This window comes from Aphelocoma coerulescens, chromosome 8 (assembly GCF_041296385.1).
Source record: "Aphelocoma coerulescens isolate FSJ_1873_10779 chromosome 8, UR_Acoe_1.0, whole genome shotgun sequence".
NCBI lineage: Eukaryota > Metazoa > Chordata > Aves > Passeriformes > Corvidae > Aphelocoma > Aphelocoma coerulescens.
In genome coordinates, this window is record NC_091022.1 from 11,421,281 (window position 1) to 11,440,545 (window position 19,265).

At 38.7% G+C, this 19,265-nt stretch overlaps 1 protein-coding gene across 1 annotated transcript in view; it reads left to right on the forward strand.

Annotated features, from left to right (window-relative positions):
• NR5A2 (nuclear receptor subfamily 5 group A member 2) overlaps positions 1–15,299 on the forward strand; it is an 87,806-nt gene extending 72,507 nt beyond the window's left edge. The window contains exon 8 of the mRNA XM_069022626.1: positions 12,057–15,299. Coding sequence (XP_068878727.1) covers positions 12,057–12,304 — 248 coding nt within the window. The 3' untranslated portion in view covers positions 12,305–15,299. The remainder of the gene's footprint in view (positions 1–12,056) is intronic.
• The last annotated feature ends 3,966 nt before the right edge of the window (positions 15,300–19,265 follow it).

Consider the following 19,265-nt stretch of genomic DNA (forward strand, 5'->3'; position numbering starts at 1 on the left):
AGTCAGTCTGTTAGAACATATTGGACGATTATAGGTTAGTCTTTTCAGAGAAAGCCATGGGTTTCAAGTTAGCAGTAACCATCTATCAATTCTTGAGATTATGCCATGATTTACTGTCACAGCATCATGCATTCTCTGATTTTCTGCCTCCTGTGAAACATTGTGCTTTCCTTTTCTATTGATGTATCAACTATAATAGTTACAAGCAGCTACAGAAAAATCAATAGTGAACTTTCATTACTGTGCACATAAAGAGTACCATGCTGTGAGAGCACCTAGCTCTTAAATAGTCACCAGCAGTAAGGTACACTACAGATGTCTGTTATTTTGGTCTAAATGAAGAATGTCTGAATTGGAAACAACAAATATCTAGGATTTTTGACACCACCGGATTCTATGTCAAGTTTTCCAGTATGTGATTTTTTTCTGAAGTGTCAGGTTTGATTTGTACTTGCTGTACTGTTATCTATGTATTTTTTTTAATCTAAGGCTGACAGAGGAAATTAATACCAATATAAATTGCTGGGCTGTGTTTAATTGTGAGCTTATTAGGCTTGGTTGGACAGAAGTGGTAAGAACTGTGTTAATCTTTGTTGAACTAGTCTACCTTATCAGTCAAAGCAAGCTGACTGGTGAACAGACCAATAATCTCTGTGTTAAACACAAATGGGATAGAGTTGAAAGAGGCAGCATGCTGTTACCACACACTCAGAGGTGCTCCTAGGACTGTGCACTAGGAAAAGCACTGAGTCGCTTTTCAACACAAGGTTTGGAAAAAATAGCATAATTTTTGGTTTAAAAATATTTATTTGCCTCTGGGAGTAAATTAACTTCCAATTAGTGAATGTAAATGAAGAAAGGCAAGAACAGTAAGCATGTGAGTGCATTGCCTTGAACAAGCCCGGGCCATTTAGCGTTTCAGGTCATTTCCCCAGCAATTGGGCAGGAGTCCCTGCAGGGCGGGTGGGCAGCTCTGCTGCAGGAGTTAGTGTTACTTGGGCGTTTTGGGAATGTGGTGATTTACAGCTGTAAATGCAGTGGTTGATGCTTAATACCTTAGATTTGAAAGCCTGTGGATTTCCATGAAACTAAAGCATGAGGATGCACATGTGTATGTACATGAATTGTATCCTGCCAAATGCATATCCCACTGTCTGCTGTGGCTCCAAGGCTACAGGAAAGAACAATTTCTTGGCTAGTGGGGATTTGGAGCCCTGTAATTCATGCTCCTCCTGTTAAGCCTGTGAACTGTGTTGTTTATGGAAGCACCTTATCCATATCTGACCAAAACATTTCAGTCTGAGCTGAGCAGTAAGCACAAATCTGGAGTTTTCCTGCTGCTGTTCCTTACTGAGCAATTGAAATGTTAAAAATGTGCTGAGGCAGTACCTTACTGAGAGTGTCCAATCCTTTCTGACGAGGACTTCCCATCAAGAAATCAGAGGTAGCTGAAAAATAAAACTCTCTCCTACAAGCTGCATGTTTGAAATGCAGGTGTAAGAGTATTTCCTCTATTCCTCACTTCTCTACCCTATCTGTTTGATTGATGAGTAACCATGTTGCCAGAGGGACTTTCAGGTGGGCTTTTCTTTAGCTTTCATATCTATAGGTTTAAAAGTTTAAGGAATAAGGATGAAGAACACATCCAGGTCTTTGGAAAAACAGTCCAAAGGCTCTTTTGACACACACTGGGTTCCTCTCCAGTGTTTCCTACAGGCACCACTGACACTTGCAGGCTTCTGTCATCCCATTTGCCAAACATTTCCACAACTAAGCTCAGACATCTAGGACAGTAAAAAGTGAAATTTGCAACTTCCTCTCAGATCAATACACAAAATCAGAAACAATATGCTCTGAAAAAATGCAGCAGAACATTATCTGCCTTAGTTGTGTTTATGGTCCATGAAGGTAATACTGGGAATACTCCTTTGCAAATTTAAGCAAATTCATGGCCTGCTACAGTCAGGTGTGGTAGTGATCTGGTGACTGCTACACACCTGTGCATAATGGGATCAGACTTGTTGGCTCTTTTCATCTAAGCCAGCATGTCTCTTTGTCAGTGCTAATTTGATAGGGGGTTGAAACAGCAGCAGCTTCAATGTACCATCCTGAGGTGTCTGCAGGTATATTTACATAGAAAATAACTGTAACTGCCCAAAATAGAGTCCACCTCTTAATAATAGTAAAATTCAAATCTTTCCATAACAGGCATCATGTATTTGTTTCTACTGCAGTGCTTTCAGGACTAAGCAATTAAATGAAAGCACTTCATTTTATGCTATTTCAGCACAATTATGTCGGAAAATAGTTCTGTTACTGATTTTCACTTCTCATACGTTACACAGACAGAAGTGCTTACCTTTTTCATGTTCTTTCTAAACGAGAATCAGCTTCCACTGATACACCGTGGTTCAGTGAAAAAGAACTCCAAACTGTTAGTGCAAATATTGGCAGACAGAACTAGTAAAACCATGTCTTGAAAAGTCTCAGAAAAGGGAAAAACAGGTTTTTGAAATCAATGACTAAAAGACAATTAGTTCTCACACTAAGCCTTGTCTGAAAATAGTGCAAAAGGCTTAAAACGGAATTATTTCTCAATTATGTTGACAGAAAATCATAGTAAAGTGCTGTAGCTCTTAGATTAGCACATCACTAAAACACCTTTGCTTAACTATCTCTCCTTCTCTCGATGAGAATATATTATAATAATTTTTTTCTCCTGTGGGACTTTGGATCTAAACAAAAGAATAAAACCAAACAGTATTCACCCAGAAATAAAAAAGTGGTATGAAGTTCTACCATTATCTGGAAAGCACTATAACAATATAAGCCTAACTGGCTGGTCTAATATTTTTAACCAAGTTCAAAAAAGTTTGAAGTATAATAATTAAATGCAAATACAGTTCCGATCCCAAAGACCAGAAGAATGCCTTTAAGCTAGTATTTATAACAAGAGCTATTCGACTGAGCTCTCTTGTAAATTTTATCATACCTGAGGCAGTTTTCCTCAGTCGATTAGCTGGAAAGCTGAATATATCCTGAGGCAAACCAGACATCTAGTACAGGCTAAATTCAACTACTGGAGCTTAAATTTGGCTTAATATATCCCCACTTGGATCTGCCTGTTTAATTCTCTTTCATATGATAACATTGGTTTATTCATAGTCTGGACTTGCCACCTGAACAAACTGTACCTCATATCTAATTCTAATGGAATAAGAAAACTTTGCAAAAACCACAAAAGTTCCTGACTGAAAATCAAATGCAAATTTGGGATTAAAAACTGTTTTGTGAAGTGACTACAAGATTAGTACAGAGAGATTTTTCCCCTAAGGAGTACTGCTTTTTATGATCATGCATTTTTTATACTCTGCAGAGACAGATGGTCTTTATAAAAGGATATAGAGCCTGCTACTCAAAAGGGTTTCAGTGGCAGCTGCATTTCTGTGTTTTAACCTCAGTAGAAATTTATATTCTATATTTTTCCAGAAAATATTTCTATTTCTTCTTTTTGGACTATATCACCCCTTGTTCTAGTTCCAGTGGCAGCAGTAGAAATACCTCTGAGATTAATCTGTTCCGTTATTCCTACTTTAAACAGTACTTGAGTAGCAAGAGAGTGATAGAAAGGGAAAGGACAGATAATGTGCAGGCTTCTCCTGAGAGCAATAAAGCCAAATATTCAGAAAAGTTACAAATGTCTAGGCAAAAGCAAAGAAAAATTTTTCTAGGTAAAAGCAAATCTCTAAAAATTTTCATTCCTTATTTTCCAAATATTCAGCTTCTTCTCATCTAAATAATAGATTTTTTGGTTTTTTTGCTCCTCTTAAAACTATACCACACTATTATTGCAATTTGCATATAACACCCTTTCTGCCTCAGTTTGTAACTTCAAGGACTTTGTATGATGTCCCTATCACCATTCCCAGGAACTTCATAAATATTTATGACATCTTAAACTATTCACACCCTACAAATTGTAGGCATTGACAGACAATTCCCTTAAAACACCAACAATCCTGTGTGCTATTGAAGATTAAAATGATGTTGCAGAAATTAACTGGGGAAACTCTTTGGTTCAATAAATTTACATTGAGTCTCATTTTTTATGAAATATGATACTGTGATACTACTGCTCTGGCTGTAGATTTGCCTGCATGTAAGCATATATATATATATATATATATATAAAAATATATAAAATCTTGCTGATAGCATGATAATTAGCACAGTAGTGTTGTTACCTACACTCATTCTAACTGAATATTCAAAGACAAACATTTCTAGGCCAAACATATAATATGACCCTGGGATGAGGTGAGGAGTTCAGAAAAAAGTTAGTTTTGACTCTCTTTCTCAGTTTATCTGTGAGACCTTCACTAAATAATTTCTGCCCTAGTTTACCATCGTGTGCTGGCATACAAATATGACTATTCCTTCACAAGATAGTGGTTACATTTTTTTTTTTCCTGGAAAAGAGAGACTTAGATGGAGACATTTTTTCTAGGATTGATCTGTCATTTACCTTAAGCAGTCACTGGGTCAAATACACAAACAAGCCTGGAAGCAGAAACCAGAAAGCCTTGTCAGCCCAGGCAGGTTCCCTTTCCACCAGCCTACAAAGGCAGGCAGTAAATTTGGGCTAAATCACATAGGGTTAATTTTTTCAGTGCACCAGCAGAGCTTCAACCTGAAGGACACTTTCACTGAGAACAGCCTGTAGCAAGCAATAGCAGAGACCACCCATTGGCATGGTGAGAGATCCCAGTTGTTTGGGGATTTTCCTTGAAGACACAACAGAGCAACTGCTCTCCAAACTCCTGTTCCTCTGTCATGTCTTCAAAGAAAGCAGCAGCTACTCTTTTGTGTGCAACATAATCCCATCAGTGAATGCTTAAGCATGGATTAAAACACCTACAGAATGAACCTTTGGGCAATAGGCTGCCCTCAGTCCCAGATGAGCAAGAGACAAGCAACACGTTTCACTGCTGACCCACAAGGCAGGAGCCAGGCTGGGACAGAACTGCAGGCAGGGAGGCAGCTTTAGAAAGTGAAAGAAAGTGAGGTGGTAGTGGACTTTAAGCATGGCCAAGATGAAGTGCCAGCAGTGGAACCACTGCTTGGGACTGTGGTCTGTCCATGGGACTGTCCCAGCATCTTCTGGGCTGGGCCATAGTTTCATCCCCACTGGCTCTCCACACCCCTGGCTGTGGGGCTGCACCTGGGTGCATTTTTCCCTCGTGAGTTTCAGTGAGAAATGCTGGACTTTGTATTTAAGGGTGTAGCTGGCTGTGGACTTTGGGACAGGACCTGTGAGCAACTCTACGTCAGAGGCCTGGCAGGATCTCATTTTATTGTGTTTCAATGACCACCATATCACATATGCCTCATTTACATGTAATAAGGATGTTGGTTCCTGGGGCGTCGGGACAAGAAGCGAGTGGAGATTTTGTTTGTTTGTTTAACTTCCAAGAGAGTAAATTCAGCCTGAGCTGCTGAAAGTCAAGCAGTTTTGTTTTCCTGAGTGATGGCTCCGTAATTACACCAGTCATAAAGATTCAAGAAATCAAATTAAGCTTTGCTGTCTTTACTGGGAGTGTAAGAAAAGAAACAATTGAAATGTAGTAACCTACTTCCACAGTCACACAGGGAGAGGAATTCCCCTTATTTCCCCATGTCTCTCTTCCCATTGCAGAGCTAACAGTGGCAAAAGAAATTATAAAATTACTCACAACATCAATAAGAATGGTTCTTAATAGACATCAGGAACTTCTCAGTAAGAATCCATCATTTTACAATCTTTTTAGAACAGAAAACAGGCTTCAATATTTTAAATAGTATCAGAAAGAAGTCTACCACTATAAAGCAATATGAAAACGTTTTAGTTGAGTCTAAGTTGTTCCGAAAGAAACCAAAAGTCCATCAAGATTGAAAACTGAGAGAGTGGAATAGGATCCAGACTAAAAATTACAGCTTGTTCTCATAAGTATCTTATTCTCACTTTAAAAAGATAGACAGTTTTGCCCAATATTTGGGCATGAACAAAATGCTCTGCTATAGAAGAATTTCATTAAGATTTTCAAAACAATGTGCCCTTATCAGATGTTACATTCAACTGAAAATGAAAATTACTTTATGACCCTAATAAACAGCGATTGACTGTTGCACTGTTACAGATAGCTTAGCCACTGCCAAAAAAGAATCCTAAAGACAGGAAAAGTTTTCTACACATCCAGTTTGGACTTGGGAGTCTTAAAAAAAGTGTTTTTGTTCTCATAGTGTTGAGGTTTTTCAAGGCTTGGAAAGTGCTAAATATATGCAGCTTATCACTGATTAACAAACATCTATCAAGAATTGTTTCCCATGACTTCCAAGTGAGTAATACTCAGCAGAGTCCTGCTGTAATAAAATTGAGGGGAATTTTGCAGTAAGGAGCTTATCTTTACCATAAATCTTCCTTCATTATAGCATTTTGTCATGTCAAGAAGGCTTAACTATAGAGTGGCATGCATCTGCCTTCATAACAGATGTGCTATATGGAACTGCTGCTGTTGCCCTTAGTTTCAATGAAGGAGAACTGTGGGTAATTTTCAGAGACTGGCATTTTATCAACCATTACTATACTTGCCTTCAAAAAAATTTTTAGCACATGTCAAAAATCTACCTGTGTTTTCAGTCCTGTAACCCACAGATTTTGCAAGGCTAGCAGAAAGTAGGAAAAATACAGTAAAAATGTTTAAATAGAGGAAGGTTCGATAACATTACCTCAGTCCTGGTTAATTCCTCTTCTTTGAACTACTCTGGGGTAAAAACCTTCATCAAAAGTAACATATTCCATCTTCAAGCTCAAATGGGAATTGGCCTCACACTAAAGCCCCTGATGAGAACCCCAGCCATGTGAGGAGGCACACTGTTGCTTTCCCTGACAAAAGAGAATGTTTCTAGGCAGAGGCAATGCTGCTTCTTAAGCCATGCAGCATGGCTTGAAAGAACAGGCAAACCTCTCAGAGGGCAAGTCTGAAGGCCATCCTGGCCAAAATCACCCTCAGCAGAGTTTGGAAGATATCACAGTTTATCCACGAGCTAATCAGTTGTTCCAAAGAGCTACGAAGGGTTAGAGCCATTGGGTTTCAATAAAGTCCTTAAATGATGAGGCTCATCAGCACCTTCAGGGTGAGGAAGCTCAGGCCTGGGTGGGTAACAAGCCCTAGTGCCTGGAGTATCCATAAGACTGGAAGCAGTCTTGTGAAAGGGAGAAATCCTCTTTCCCATGGAGAGGCCCAAAATCTTATTTCATCCCTGCATTGGTGCAAAACAGAGGCACCTGAGCTGTATTCACACCTCTTCATTGCTTCATGTAGAAACAGTATCAAATAGATGATATGAGCAGTAACATTTAACCAGCTTTCTCTAGGAAATATTTTGTGCTCCTAAGGAGTTACTGTTTTTCAAAGTTAAATCTCTCATTCTGTTTCATTTTTCTTTTCAAAATTCCCAGATGAAAGGAAACTCTCTATAGATTAGTACACCCCCAAATTTTCTGTATTTCATGTTTTGAATATGAGAGGGAGAAAATCTCTCTGAAACCTAAATATTTTTCCCCTCTAAAGACCAGACCCATTTTGGGGGAAAATATGCAAAAGTGTTCTCCTTGGGCTGAATGTTGTATGCAGTTTCAGCTTAATGCACAGAGTTATGGCAGATGTAGAAAATAATCAAAATGGGGGGATATCTGGGAATACTGGCAGATTTTTACTGTGACTGCAGAGCAGATCCTGACACACTATAATACTGTTTTTGTCTTAATCGTCAAAAGTAAGCTACAGAGAACAAAAATTCTTTGTTTGACAGAAAAGCAATTGCTATTTCTTGTAAAACATATAATATATTCCAGAAGACCTAAGGGTTTACTTTTCAATAAGGATAGAAAAAGATGCGCGCCCCACTGTGAGCTCACAGTAAGGCTGTTTCATGTAAAAAGTTGGTAATTAGTCCCTGAGTGAATAAAGTAGAAGAGCTAAGAGACTGATACTTACTGTAGCAACACAAAACACTTTTTCTAGCTGCTAGGATTTAAAGGGTGTGTGGGTGGGAGGGGGGACCTACTCCTACTCATTTAATTTACAAGCATCTAAACTTCAGAAAATGATTTCTTGCATTAAGCTCAAACATGTGTACTTTAAATTGTTACTAACCGATGTAAAGATTGGTAAGAGACATTCCAGTTTAGAAAAAAATAACAGGAATGTGGAATTATGTGAAAGCATAAGGGATGTGCTGAACACATCAGTAGCAGATTTCACGCTCATTGTACACGACTGCCTTCAGCAGTTACACCAGCATTGCTTGATGTCTCACCAAGTTAACTCCTTAGCAGTCAAAGGAAATACTTGTAAAAACTAAATCTGTTTAGCCAGAGTTACATAATAAATAGTGAGCACAAAACCAAACTCAAACCACAGGAAAACCCTCTACTTAAACCCCAAAGTTACTGTTTAATCTCATTTGGATCACTACCAGCTAACACTAAGTACCACCAGCGAAAACTGTGTACCATTTCTTGTTCTACCTGCATAACTTGAAGTTACTGGAAATAACTTAATATTTGCATATTTTCCTTTGTTATTACTCATCTTTAGCAGAGCTAGAGTTCATGATTTTCTCTCAAAAAGAACAACATAATTTTTATTGCAACTGTGAGTTCAGCAAACCTATTTCTGATGATATACAAAATATCATAGGAGAGCTTGAGAGATGACAGTGGAGATTTACACAGTGCTCTCAGCACATATTCTTTGGCTTCTCTCTGTTCAGACTGTCTCATTTGCTTTACTGCAACATTCACTGCTAATGTATACGAGATAAGAGCACTTATCAAAAGTCATATCCAGAGATCTTGGTCACTTCATGGAGACTGACCCCAAATCAGGTTGCCTCTATGTCCTTACTATTGCAATTGCAGTCCTGGAGCGATCTACACACAAAAGAATTGTGTAGTGGTGTCCTAAACTGTAATTACTTGGACTGGCTCTATTTCAGTATAGAAAGTCAGGAAAAATCAACACATTTTCACTGGTTAACTAATAACATCTTGTTTACAAGTACTGAGCCTCACCACAAATAGCAAGAATTTGTTTAGAAGAAAGACATTAAAAGTATTTCCTCGGGCTGAATGTGGCATAGGAGCCCAGAACTACTTTTCATTTACTGTTAGTATCAATTAAACTTGTTTTTACATCTTGACTTCAGTGCTTATGTTGCCACATGTGAGTACTGAAGGAACTGTCCACTGAGATGAGAAAACAGCACAGACCTTCCCCTGTAGTTCTGCAACTCCCATGGGACTCCTTGAGGCCATATAGCTGATGGGTGTATAGGAACACCTCACACTGTGCTGGTACACCCACTGCCAGAAGCCACTGATCCTGTGTTTGGGAGTTATACAGATAAAATATTATGCCTCCTCTTGACTTGGAGTATGGTATCAATACAGCTAAAAACAGAAGGTATCTCTAAAAAATATATTAAATTTGCCACTTTTGTAAAAAAATATTAAAAATTTGCAATTCTCAGATTTTGTTTCTTCTTAATCTCTGTAAAATTTTATCTTGTGATTTTTCAATAAATATATAATCCATGCAACAACATTTGAACAGAGGGTAAAACTAACAATGACCCTGGTTTTCCAGGAAGCCAGCACAATTTCATACACAGTATGGCTCAAACAGACAGCAATAGAAAGATGCCCTTTGAATTTAAAGGGGGTTGAATCAGTGAACAGTTTCTAAAACTTCCTGACTTTTAAAGTTATTTTTACAGAGGAAAAAAAGTTCCAAATACTGATTCTGTAATCATCATACATTTTACCTTGCTGTTTAACAGTTTAATCTCCAGCACAGACCCTGTTTTCTGCAGGAGTTTTTATGTTCTAGCAGTTCATTCATGATTGTATTTTGCATCTGAAACAACCTATTTAAATTAATTGTGATAGTTGATACTGTTTCTTTCTTAACTTTATAAAAAGATGCTTAGAACACCCAATTTCTAAACCAGGTTACACTAGCTACAAAATACCTTGGGAGTTTTCTGTAGGTAAATAAAATAATAAACAGCTATATTTTGTGTGAGAAAATGTCCAGTGTAATACATGAAAACATGATTATCCAAAGATCTCCAGAGACACTGGCAGAAAGACTTTGGATAAATGAGTTTGAATAGCTAAGGGACCAGGCATAGCAGCTTTGAAGTTTCCAGTCTTCTTCACTCGGGATAATGTAAAGTTCAGATGATTCTTGCTGGACAGACACCATAATTTAAGTGTTACTGGCGAGTTCCTTAAATCAGCTCCCAAAATTCTGGTGCATGTTATGTCCCCAGTTCCCAAACAAGCAGCACAAATCCAGGAGTCACTTGCTTCATTTCCACAGTGAAACTGGGACAGGAAAGAGGCAGGCAATAACAACCACAGCAGGAAACACTTGCCCCGGCTCATGCAGGAGGGAACCCGGCACGCAGCTGGCAGCCAGCACATTCCAGAGGGACTCTTGCTCAAAGCCTTGGGTTCTGGAAGCTGTGCGTGCTGCCACCGGCTGCCACCGGGACCCTTGGCATCTTTCCTATCCTCTTGTTCTAAAGACAGTGTTTGCCTCCTCCAACCACTTCCCTCATGTTCCAGCACGAAGTTATGTGCAGGAACCAGTATTTGCTCTGTTTAAAGCACTTCTAGGAGAAGGTGCAGTGAGACCAAATTTGCACAGCCTCCCAAGCTCCTGATGGATCGGGTGACCAATGTGTGTTCCTGTTTTGCAAAGGAAAACACTCATTTCCCCACAATCAAAGGCTGGCATTTACAATGAACCAAATTCTGCCAAATTCTCCATCTCCTGTGCTCAGAGAATATCCATAGATGAACAGATCTGTCTATACAAAGTGAATTAGCAGTATAGTTATGCCCAGTAGCACCATGATTTAGCCTTACAAGAAAGTGCTACAGTACTCTGCTGATGGTAAAAATGATCAAACACCAACCAAAATAAGCTCTCCCAGCAAGTGCACTTTGATCAGTTCCCTCTTCCTGCATTAGAGCAGCACTCTAATTTGCAAGCTTCAGAATAACTTCTGCATTCACCAGACATGTTAAAAGACAATTCTATCTGAGTGACTTTTACACAGGGGAGCAAACAATGAGGAGATAATATACTGGCATTTATCTCTGAGCAGCATTTCCAGAGCTTGAACTTGCTGTATAGGAACAGAAGATAATCAAACAGAGGCAGAGTGAACAAACTGTACCTGCTGTGCTGATGTAAATGCCCCGTTGTCCAATACCAGAAAAAAAAAAAAATCAGTGTTGGATTTCAGAAACCATATGCAGGTTAAAGGGCACCATTCTTATCTAGTATTCCACCCAAAGGACAATGATTTCATTTTATAAAGATCATTAGTCAGTGAAATATATATTTTAGAGAGTTTCTAGTAGGGAATATTATTTTGGCAGTCACTGGAGTGTACCAGATGGTTCATTAACATAGGCTAGACAAGTCAAAGGCTTTCAGAATCATTTAGAAAATGTCAAACAGAAACAAGAACGCTGTCACTTTTTATTAGAATTAACTACATCATACCCTGGACACAGATTTCACCTTGGGTCAGAAAAATTAATACAGAATTATATGAATTGTGTAACATCGTAGGTTAAAGATAGGGCTTCCTCTTGGGACTCATTTGCTAGCAATATATTATGGTCTTCTACTTTAGGAATCCTCAACCTTTCTTTTTGTTAGCTATGAAAAGAGCTGACCTTGCTCAGACTCCATTGGTGTCTAATTGATTTGAGGTATATGCAGAATTTCAACAAGACACTCTACTAAAGCTCTTTTGTGATCATTTTCCCAGGAAAGTTGGCAAAAGGGTTCACTGAATATTCAGCAGCTTGTAAAGTATGCTTTTGTCAGGAGGCAAAAAAAAATACATCCATTTAGTGAAACACTGCCTTCATAAACAGGAATTAAAATGCAACTGAATTATTACCTTTTTTTTTTTTTGTTATCATTCAGATGTCAAAAATCTCGAGAACTTCCAGCTTGTGGAAGGTGTTCAGGAACAAGTGAATGCTGCTCTGCTGGACTACACAATGTGTAATTACCCCCAGCAAACAGACAAATTTGGGCAGCTTCTCCTGCGACTACCAGAAATCCGGGCCATCAGTATGCAGGCCGAAGAATACCTCTATTACAAACACCTGAACGGGGATGTGCCATGTAATAACCTTCTCATTGAGATGCTGCATGCAAAGAGAGCATAAATTATACCCATTAGAGCTTCTGCTTTCAAGGAAAAAAATTATTCTGAACTGCTCCAAGCAACACTAATTAAAACGTGGTTTTAAGACTTTGCAAAATGGTATAATAATCAAATACTAATAGTAAATAAGTGATGTATCAGGGTATTTGTATTGCAAACTGTGAATCATATGCTACACATCCCCAAAGGAATCTATATAGGACTTTATACTGGAGTGAACTTACCAAGTGGATACCATCACCAATGTCAACATGAAAAAGGACAGAATGATCCTTGTATATTTAACTCTGCTGATTGCCAATATGAAGAAACCTAGGTGAAAAAACCTGATCTGTACTATTGAGCTAAGATGGTGGGGAATTTGAATGCACTAAATTCCTTCACTGCATAGAGGACTCATAAAACAGTTACAACAGATGCAAAACTGCATCTCTAGCATCTTCTGTCATCCTTACAAGAACCCAACACTTACTTCTGTGCTAAATGATGTGGCATCCATTCAACAAGCTGTAAGAGAGAGCTGGCCTAGGCCACGCACTGTGTGGTGTGGCCACCAAACCCTCAGAGGCTGGCTCTGACTGTCAGTCTCTGGGGCCTGCAAACCGCTCCTAGGAAGAGTCTGTTATCCAGTTCGCTTGGCATTCTTAACTGTGTTCTGAAGTTTGTTTTGTCATGTGTTCATGTTGTTCTACCAGGCAGTATTCCTCTTCTACTGCTCTTACCAGATAGCTGTTAAGTAGCTACAGAAATATTCCAAAGTAAATTAGCCAATTCAACTGTAAACTCAACCAGGGCAGCGCTAAAAGATGGCTCCACTATATCTTCATGGCTGTTTCCAAATAAAGGAAATGGAGATATTTTAGCCATCCCAAACAACACATCTTTGACAAGAAAACAGAAATTAGGGCACCAAATACTGATGTTAAAAAACCAAAAAAAATTTTTTTAAAAGAAATTTTGTGATAAAAGAAGTGACAAGTGAATTGTACGACCTGATGATGCCATGGAGCGATTAAGAAATTATCTTTAAACTTGCCAGTAATTTGGAAACTAAATTTCAACTCAGACATCCAAGATCTAATGAAACTTTCTGGTTTTAAAGTTAGGTAATACACATATTTTACACAAAGAAAGAAGAGTGATACTGCTGTGTCTATGTAGGCCAAAGTCTGCTGCAGAACAAATATTAGAAAAGAACAAACACTTCTCTCTCTGTCCAAATGAGATATCAGTATTAACATGTAGTGCCACAGTTATAAGTCTTGCCTTATTTCATTACCCTTAAAGGTAACTGTGCAGGTGTAGATCAACATACATTTCAAAATAAAGTATTAATCTCTAACATTAACAAAAACATAGTGTTTACATTCTTTAGGTCCTGTGGGGAAAAAACTGTGATAAAATTGCAGAGCAGTGATTTCCTTATTATTTCTTTTAAATTGGTAATTATTTTACCAGTACTTAATTACTGTATGTCGTGAGACACTAAAATCAATAGGGGTATTTCATTTTGACTTTAATTTTTGAGATTATTGGCTGCACAATCACTTGTAGAAACTGTATAAAATCCTAATACTTTAATTTTTTTCATGAAGATTGCTGGCTTTTGAATAGTTTATTTATATTGTATATGATAGTTTTCACTGTAGACAATTATGATGCTAATTTATTGTTCTTTGGTTTCATCTTTATATAAGATATAGCCAGAATGAAGAAGCCAAATATATGTGTTTACTGTAGCATGTCTTCAAGTTAGTGGAACATAGTTCAGGGACACAGAAGGGTCTTTACAAATTAAAATCATTCACTTGATTAAATGTCTGTAAATCTTCATAATCCTAAATGTAGTTTATTTAAATCTATTGTAAATTATGTGAGTTATAACTTTTTCTGTTTCATGTGAACTTGAAAAGGTGCATTTCTCTCACTTTTGTCCAATCATTCATACATTGTATACCAAAGACATCAGCTATTACATCTGCATTAGTACAAAGCACACTGTTTTAATTGCCTGTATTAATCAGCTCTAATATTCTGTCCATGCATAGGGTACCAACACAGCAAAGCCAAGCGTCTGCAACTCCTACCTGCCTGTCTTGTACCACAGCACACATGTGGTAGGACACACACTGTCCTACAGCCCACCAGCAAACCGAGCACAGCCCCCTCAGCACGCAGGGCAGATGGAAGCATTATTTAAATACCAGTGTTCTCCCTCAAACAAACAAAATTAACAGTAAAGTGTGGGTGCTGACTGACAGTGGCTGTGAAACACACAAACAAGATAAGCGTGGTCATTCTTTCCTTTCTGAAAGAAAAGCAAAGCATTAATTCAAGCGTTTGCATTCTGTCTTTTCTTTTTTTTCCTGTTGAAATGCTACAGTGAATCTCACTGAATATTGAGAAAAAAGATGAAAAACATTTTGCTAACTATTCAGAACACCATTATCCACATAGAGGAAAGAAGAATAAAAATAAGAATGTAGAAGAAAGGAACAATTTAGGTTAATGGAAATGGCTTCAGGTAATGTAACATATATTTGCCCACATCCGGGGTTCCAAGAATCTCATCATATTGCCCAAAGTACACGAACAAAAAAAAAAACAAATCACAAAACACCACCACTCATGTTAATTGTTAACTACTTTGTAACCAAGCATTTTCTTCTGACTGCCTTATTGATTACAGGATATATTAGTAAAAGCAGACTAAAATTCAAAAGGTTTGGCTTTGGCTGGTTTATTATAGTTGTTCTGTGTTTGTAAACAGACAATCTGTAAAGTCTGATTATTTGTATTACAGATGTTCTGCAGCTGCCTTGGATTTAAATCCATGCAACTCTTAGAATGTGCAGTGAGTTACTTGTTGAAGTTGAAGTTCTCTTACTGTATCAGTGAAATACATATTGTCATGTCAGTTCTTGCCAAGAGTTTTTCATCACCAGTGGAATTATTTTTTTCAGTATCTCAATAAATATTGATATGCCCGTGCTGAATACTTTATAATTGTCTTTATAATATCATCATTCCACTGAAATGAAGCATCAGTCAAAAATCAGTTACTCAGAAGAGGAGGGGAGAGTAAAATGCAGGAGAAATATGAGCACCAAAAAGAATTTGAGCAGAAGACAGAGTGTAGAGAACAGCACCTTCAAAAGCTCAGACAACAATGATGAAATTGCCCAGTCTGAAGCCAAATAAATACAGCTAAAACATATCAGAAAAGCTGAATCTCTAATCAGAAAGAGATTTACCACTTAATACTTTCAAATTAATACCTCTGGTCTCATACTGCACATGTAATTTTCACTTTACATGTACATAAAGAGTTAAACAGCCAAAGCATCAGGGAGGAAAAATGACAGAACAAAAGAAAATCAGGTAACAGGATCCAGCAGAGCTCAGGATAACCTCTCAGCAATGTAAATACATGGCAGGGCCAGGGGCAAACCCACAGCTTCCAACACAACTGCCAGTGCAGGCTGCCAAGGAGACAGATGTTACTGCTACTAGAGAAAAATATTTTCCTAAAGTTGCCCTCTGGCTCATCTGATTGCTGTTCTGAGAGCAGGAGGTGAAGTGGTCCAAGAGAGCTCGTCAGCTGTACCCTACTGTTTTGAGACCAAGTCCAGTGCTTCCCTGAACTGTCTGCTAGTTGAAACGGGCTTGTTCTCTCAGGTGCCAAATGTTAATGCTTCAAGGGAAAAAAACAGGGCTATAATTAGTTATTTACAAATCCTGCACTTGAATGAAACAAAGCTGGTTTAGTGTTGCAATAAAAGCAGAGTAAAACACAGAGGATTAGGTGGCTTACAAATGAGGAAGGATTATTTTAACCTTCAGGAATCATAACTGAAACCCATGGTTTTGCAGAAGACCCAGGGGAGATTTCAGGGTTGATATATTTTAGATAGTTTTCCTTACAAGAGATATATTTTGGTGAGATATATTTAGTATACACATTACATGCCTAAAGTATGAGGGGATTTATTTTTAACTGAGTTTGACACTGCTTCTGGAACAATCTGCTGTATGTTTTTATTGGAAACATGGAAAGAGTGAGTTCAGTGTAACAGAGGTCAAGTCAGTAAGATACTTGGTGATCTTGACAATTTCCTGGAATACTGAATAACATTCTATTAACCCCTACATTGAAGCCCATAGTCTAAATACATCACAAGAGTTTTAACAATATTTCTACCTTCGCTGACAGAGTTGTTTTTTTCCAGGGAAAATCTATATGGTTGCATCTGCTGGAATTTGGGATGGCAGACAAACAGCATTAAACTAACAGCAAACCAAGAAGGTTGCAGATAAATTTTTAGGGGCAGATCCTGGAGCTGTGTTACCCTATGATGCTGGCATGAGCCCAAATACTTCTGTGACAGTCAAGTAAATTCAGTTGCACTTGAGTGTAGAAAAAAGATACATTTACTAAGGGCAACTTGTCAACAGAAAAACCTTTCCTAAAGGATAAAGGTAAAAGGGGACCTGACCCTCAGATGGAGTACAGAGCCGATGTCTACTCTGATGCCAGTGGATCTCAGCTGAAGGCAGCTATAGAAGCTACTTAATAGATACAGTCTGGTCTGGCACACACTGGTGGGACAAGATGTAGACTCTCTGCATCAAACACACTTTGCAAAACACACTTTGGGTTTACCCCAATAAGTAACAGAATGCCCTCCATTTTACTGACAGTTTTGAAGTCTGGCATGCAAGCTTGGACTTGAAATACTAGGTCAGTTTTCACCATTGCCCCAGGAAGGTCCTGAACAATTTCCCATTCACTGTAACTTCTCTAAGACCTACATTAAGTGCTGTGAATGTCCTGTGCATGCCCCGGGGATAATTCAGATGTGACGTAAAGCAAGGTGGTGGAGGAGCACAGGCTCCTGATGCTGTCTGTATTCATGGAGGCCTAGATCCCTGCTGCCCTGCCTCAGTAAGGACTGCAGGGTTTACCATTACTTGCTAATAAAACAAAGGCTAAAACAAACGGCACTGGAGTCACAATTGTGTCCATTCACATCTTGCCCTCCCTGTGTTCAGGGTCAGGGTGTAAATGGGTGAAATGCCTCTCAGTCTGAGATAGAGCATGTCAGAATGCCTCCAGTAACACTGACTGCTTATCAGGCTGCTGCAGACCAAACCTTCACAGAGCAAGAGCCTCCCTGTCCGGTGTTCACATCAATCACCCTGCAACTGATGCTGCTGAACATTTGCTGGATACCACCAATCCAGGCTGTCAGTTGCAATTATAGAGCAAAACAGGGCTCTGAAGCAGAGGGAATAAAGTGTGTTTGTGGGAAGGACCCCAAACAAGCTACTGTTTGTAGAACAGAAAACGCTGACGGCCATTCAGTAGCTGCTGGCGTGCCTACAGACGTGTGCACACACCCCACATGCCACCTCTGGGAATTCCTAAAGCATGCTCAAACATCCAGTACTTCTGTTCCTATATCAAATATTATACGAGGCACAGTTCCCTGGGGGACACCAAGCTTAGTCATACACGCAGCTCGATTCCTGTTTCACAGTGGTGTCCTCCCACTCATATAAGCACAAGAGTGTTGGTGCAGAGTAGCAGAGAAGTGAGGCAGGCATGTCAAATCAATACCCTGGTGTTTACACCTTGCACTGCATCACGACAGCTCTCCTGCTCTTTACAACTTCATCTTGATCAAAGAAGGGAAGTTCTGCAGAGAGCTCTGCTTCCCATACCAAGGCAGCACACTACAACTGTACATTAACAGGTCTGTCAGAATGCCTGTGTTTGAACTCAACAGTAAGAAATACAGAGTATTGTAAATGTCTATTATGATCAGTCCAAAAACTACAGTAGAAAGCAGAAGAGACAATGGGAGAGGAATAGCTCCAAAAGTAAAATAAAAAGAAAGCACATGGACATGGAGGAGACGCGAGGATATTTATGCTTCATAAATATTTAATCTTAATTCACTTTTAATCGAAAAGAAAAAAAGTAAATAAAATATGCTGTATTATTATCATTGCTTTGAAGTATTAACAAGGCCTGAATAAATTACCATGAATGTATTTTAGGGACCTGCCACAGTAAGCAATATTGGTTTTAATTTTCATTTAATAAACTTTGTTTTATTTTTCATTGTATATAAATTTCAGATAAAAACCATGAATGGAATAATTGATTGAATATATTTAATCAATTTATTTAACTCATGCTGTGAAAATAGAAGCTTATTATTGGAGTATGCTTTTATTTAAAATCAAACACTACAGCTCTGTCAAAAAACACAATCAAACACTACAAACTCTGTCAAATTGGTTTTTCACTTCACAAATTCAGTTGAAGTATTCCACAGCAATGTCCTACTCTTCCTAAGACCACTTTCCTATGAGTCTCACAATACCTGGATTTGCAGTTGCAGCCTCCCCCCCTGCCTGCTTTTGCGTGCAGAACCTCAGACACTGAAGTGCAGTGGTGCTGAACCTGAGAAGGTGGGGCTGGGACACATCTCACAATTTTTGTTTTTTTTCTGTCAGTGTCCCTCCTCTGCTCACTTGTGTTACTGAAAAACCAGCTGATGTTCCCCATGCCCTCCCAGTGAGAGCCCTCACTCTTCACAGGACCCTTCTGTTGCCTTTCCACTCCTTTTGTACCACTTAGGTTCCCTCCACCCCATTTCTACTATAATTTTCCTTTGTATCAAAACCAAAACTTGTAAGTCAACTTTACCAACACATCAGGATTTTCAGGAGAGTTTTTTATACGCTGGGGAGTGGGAAAAATCAAGGACATAATATTGTCTACATGTCTGAAGCAGCAAAGTGACCACAAATGTCAAAACAGGAAAGTGACTGCTAAACCTGGTCACACCAAGCTGAAGAAACCCCAGCCAAAAGCAAGACAAGGTCACCAGTCAGCCCTCTCTGTCTTGGCTTACAATGACCAGTTCCACAGACCTAAATAATCAACAGTT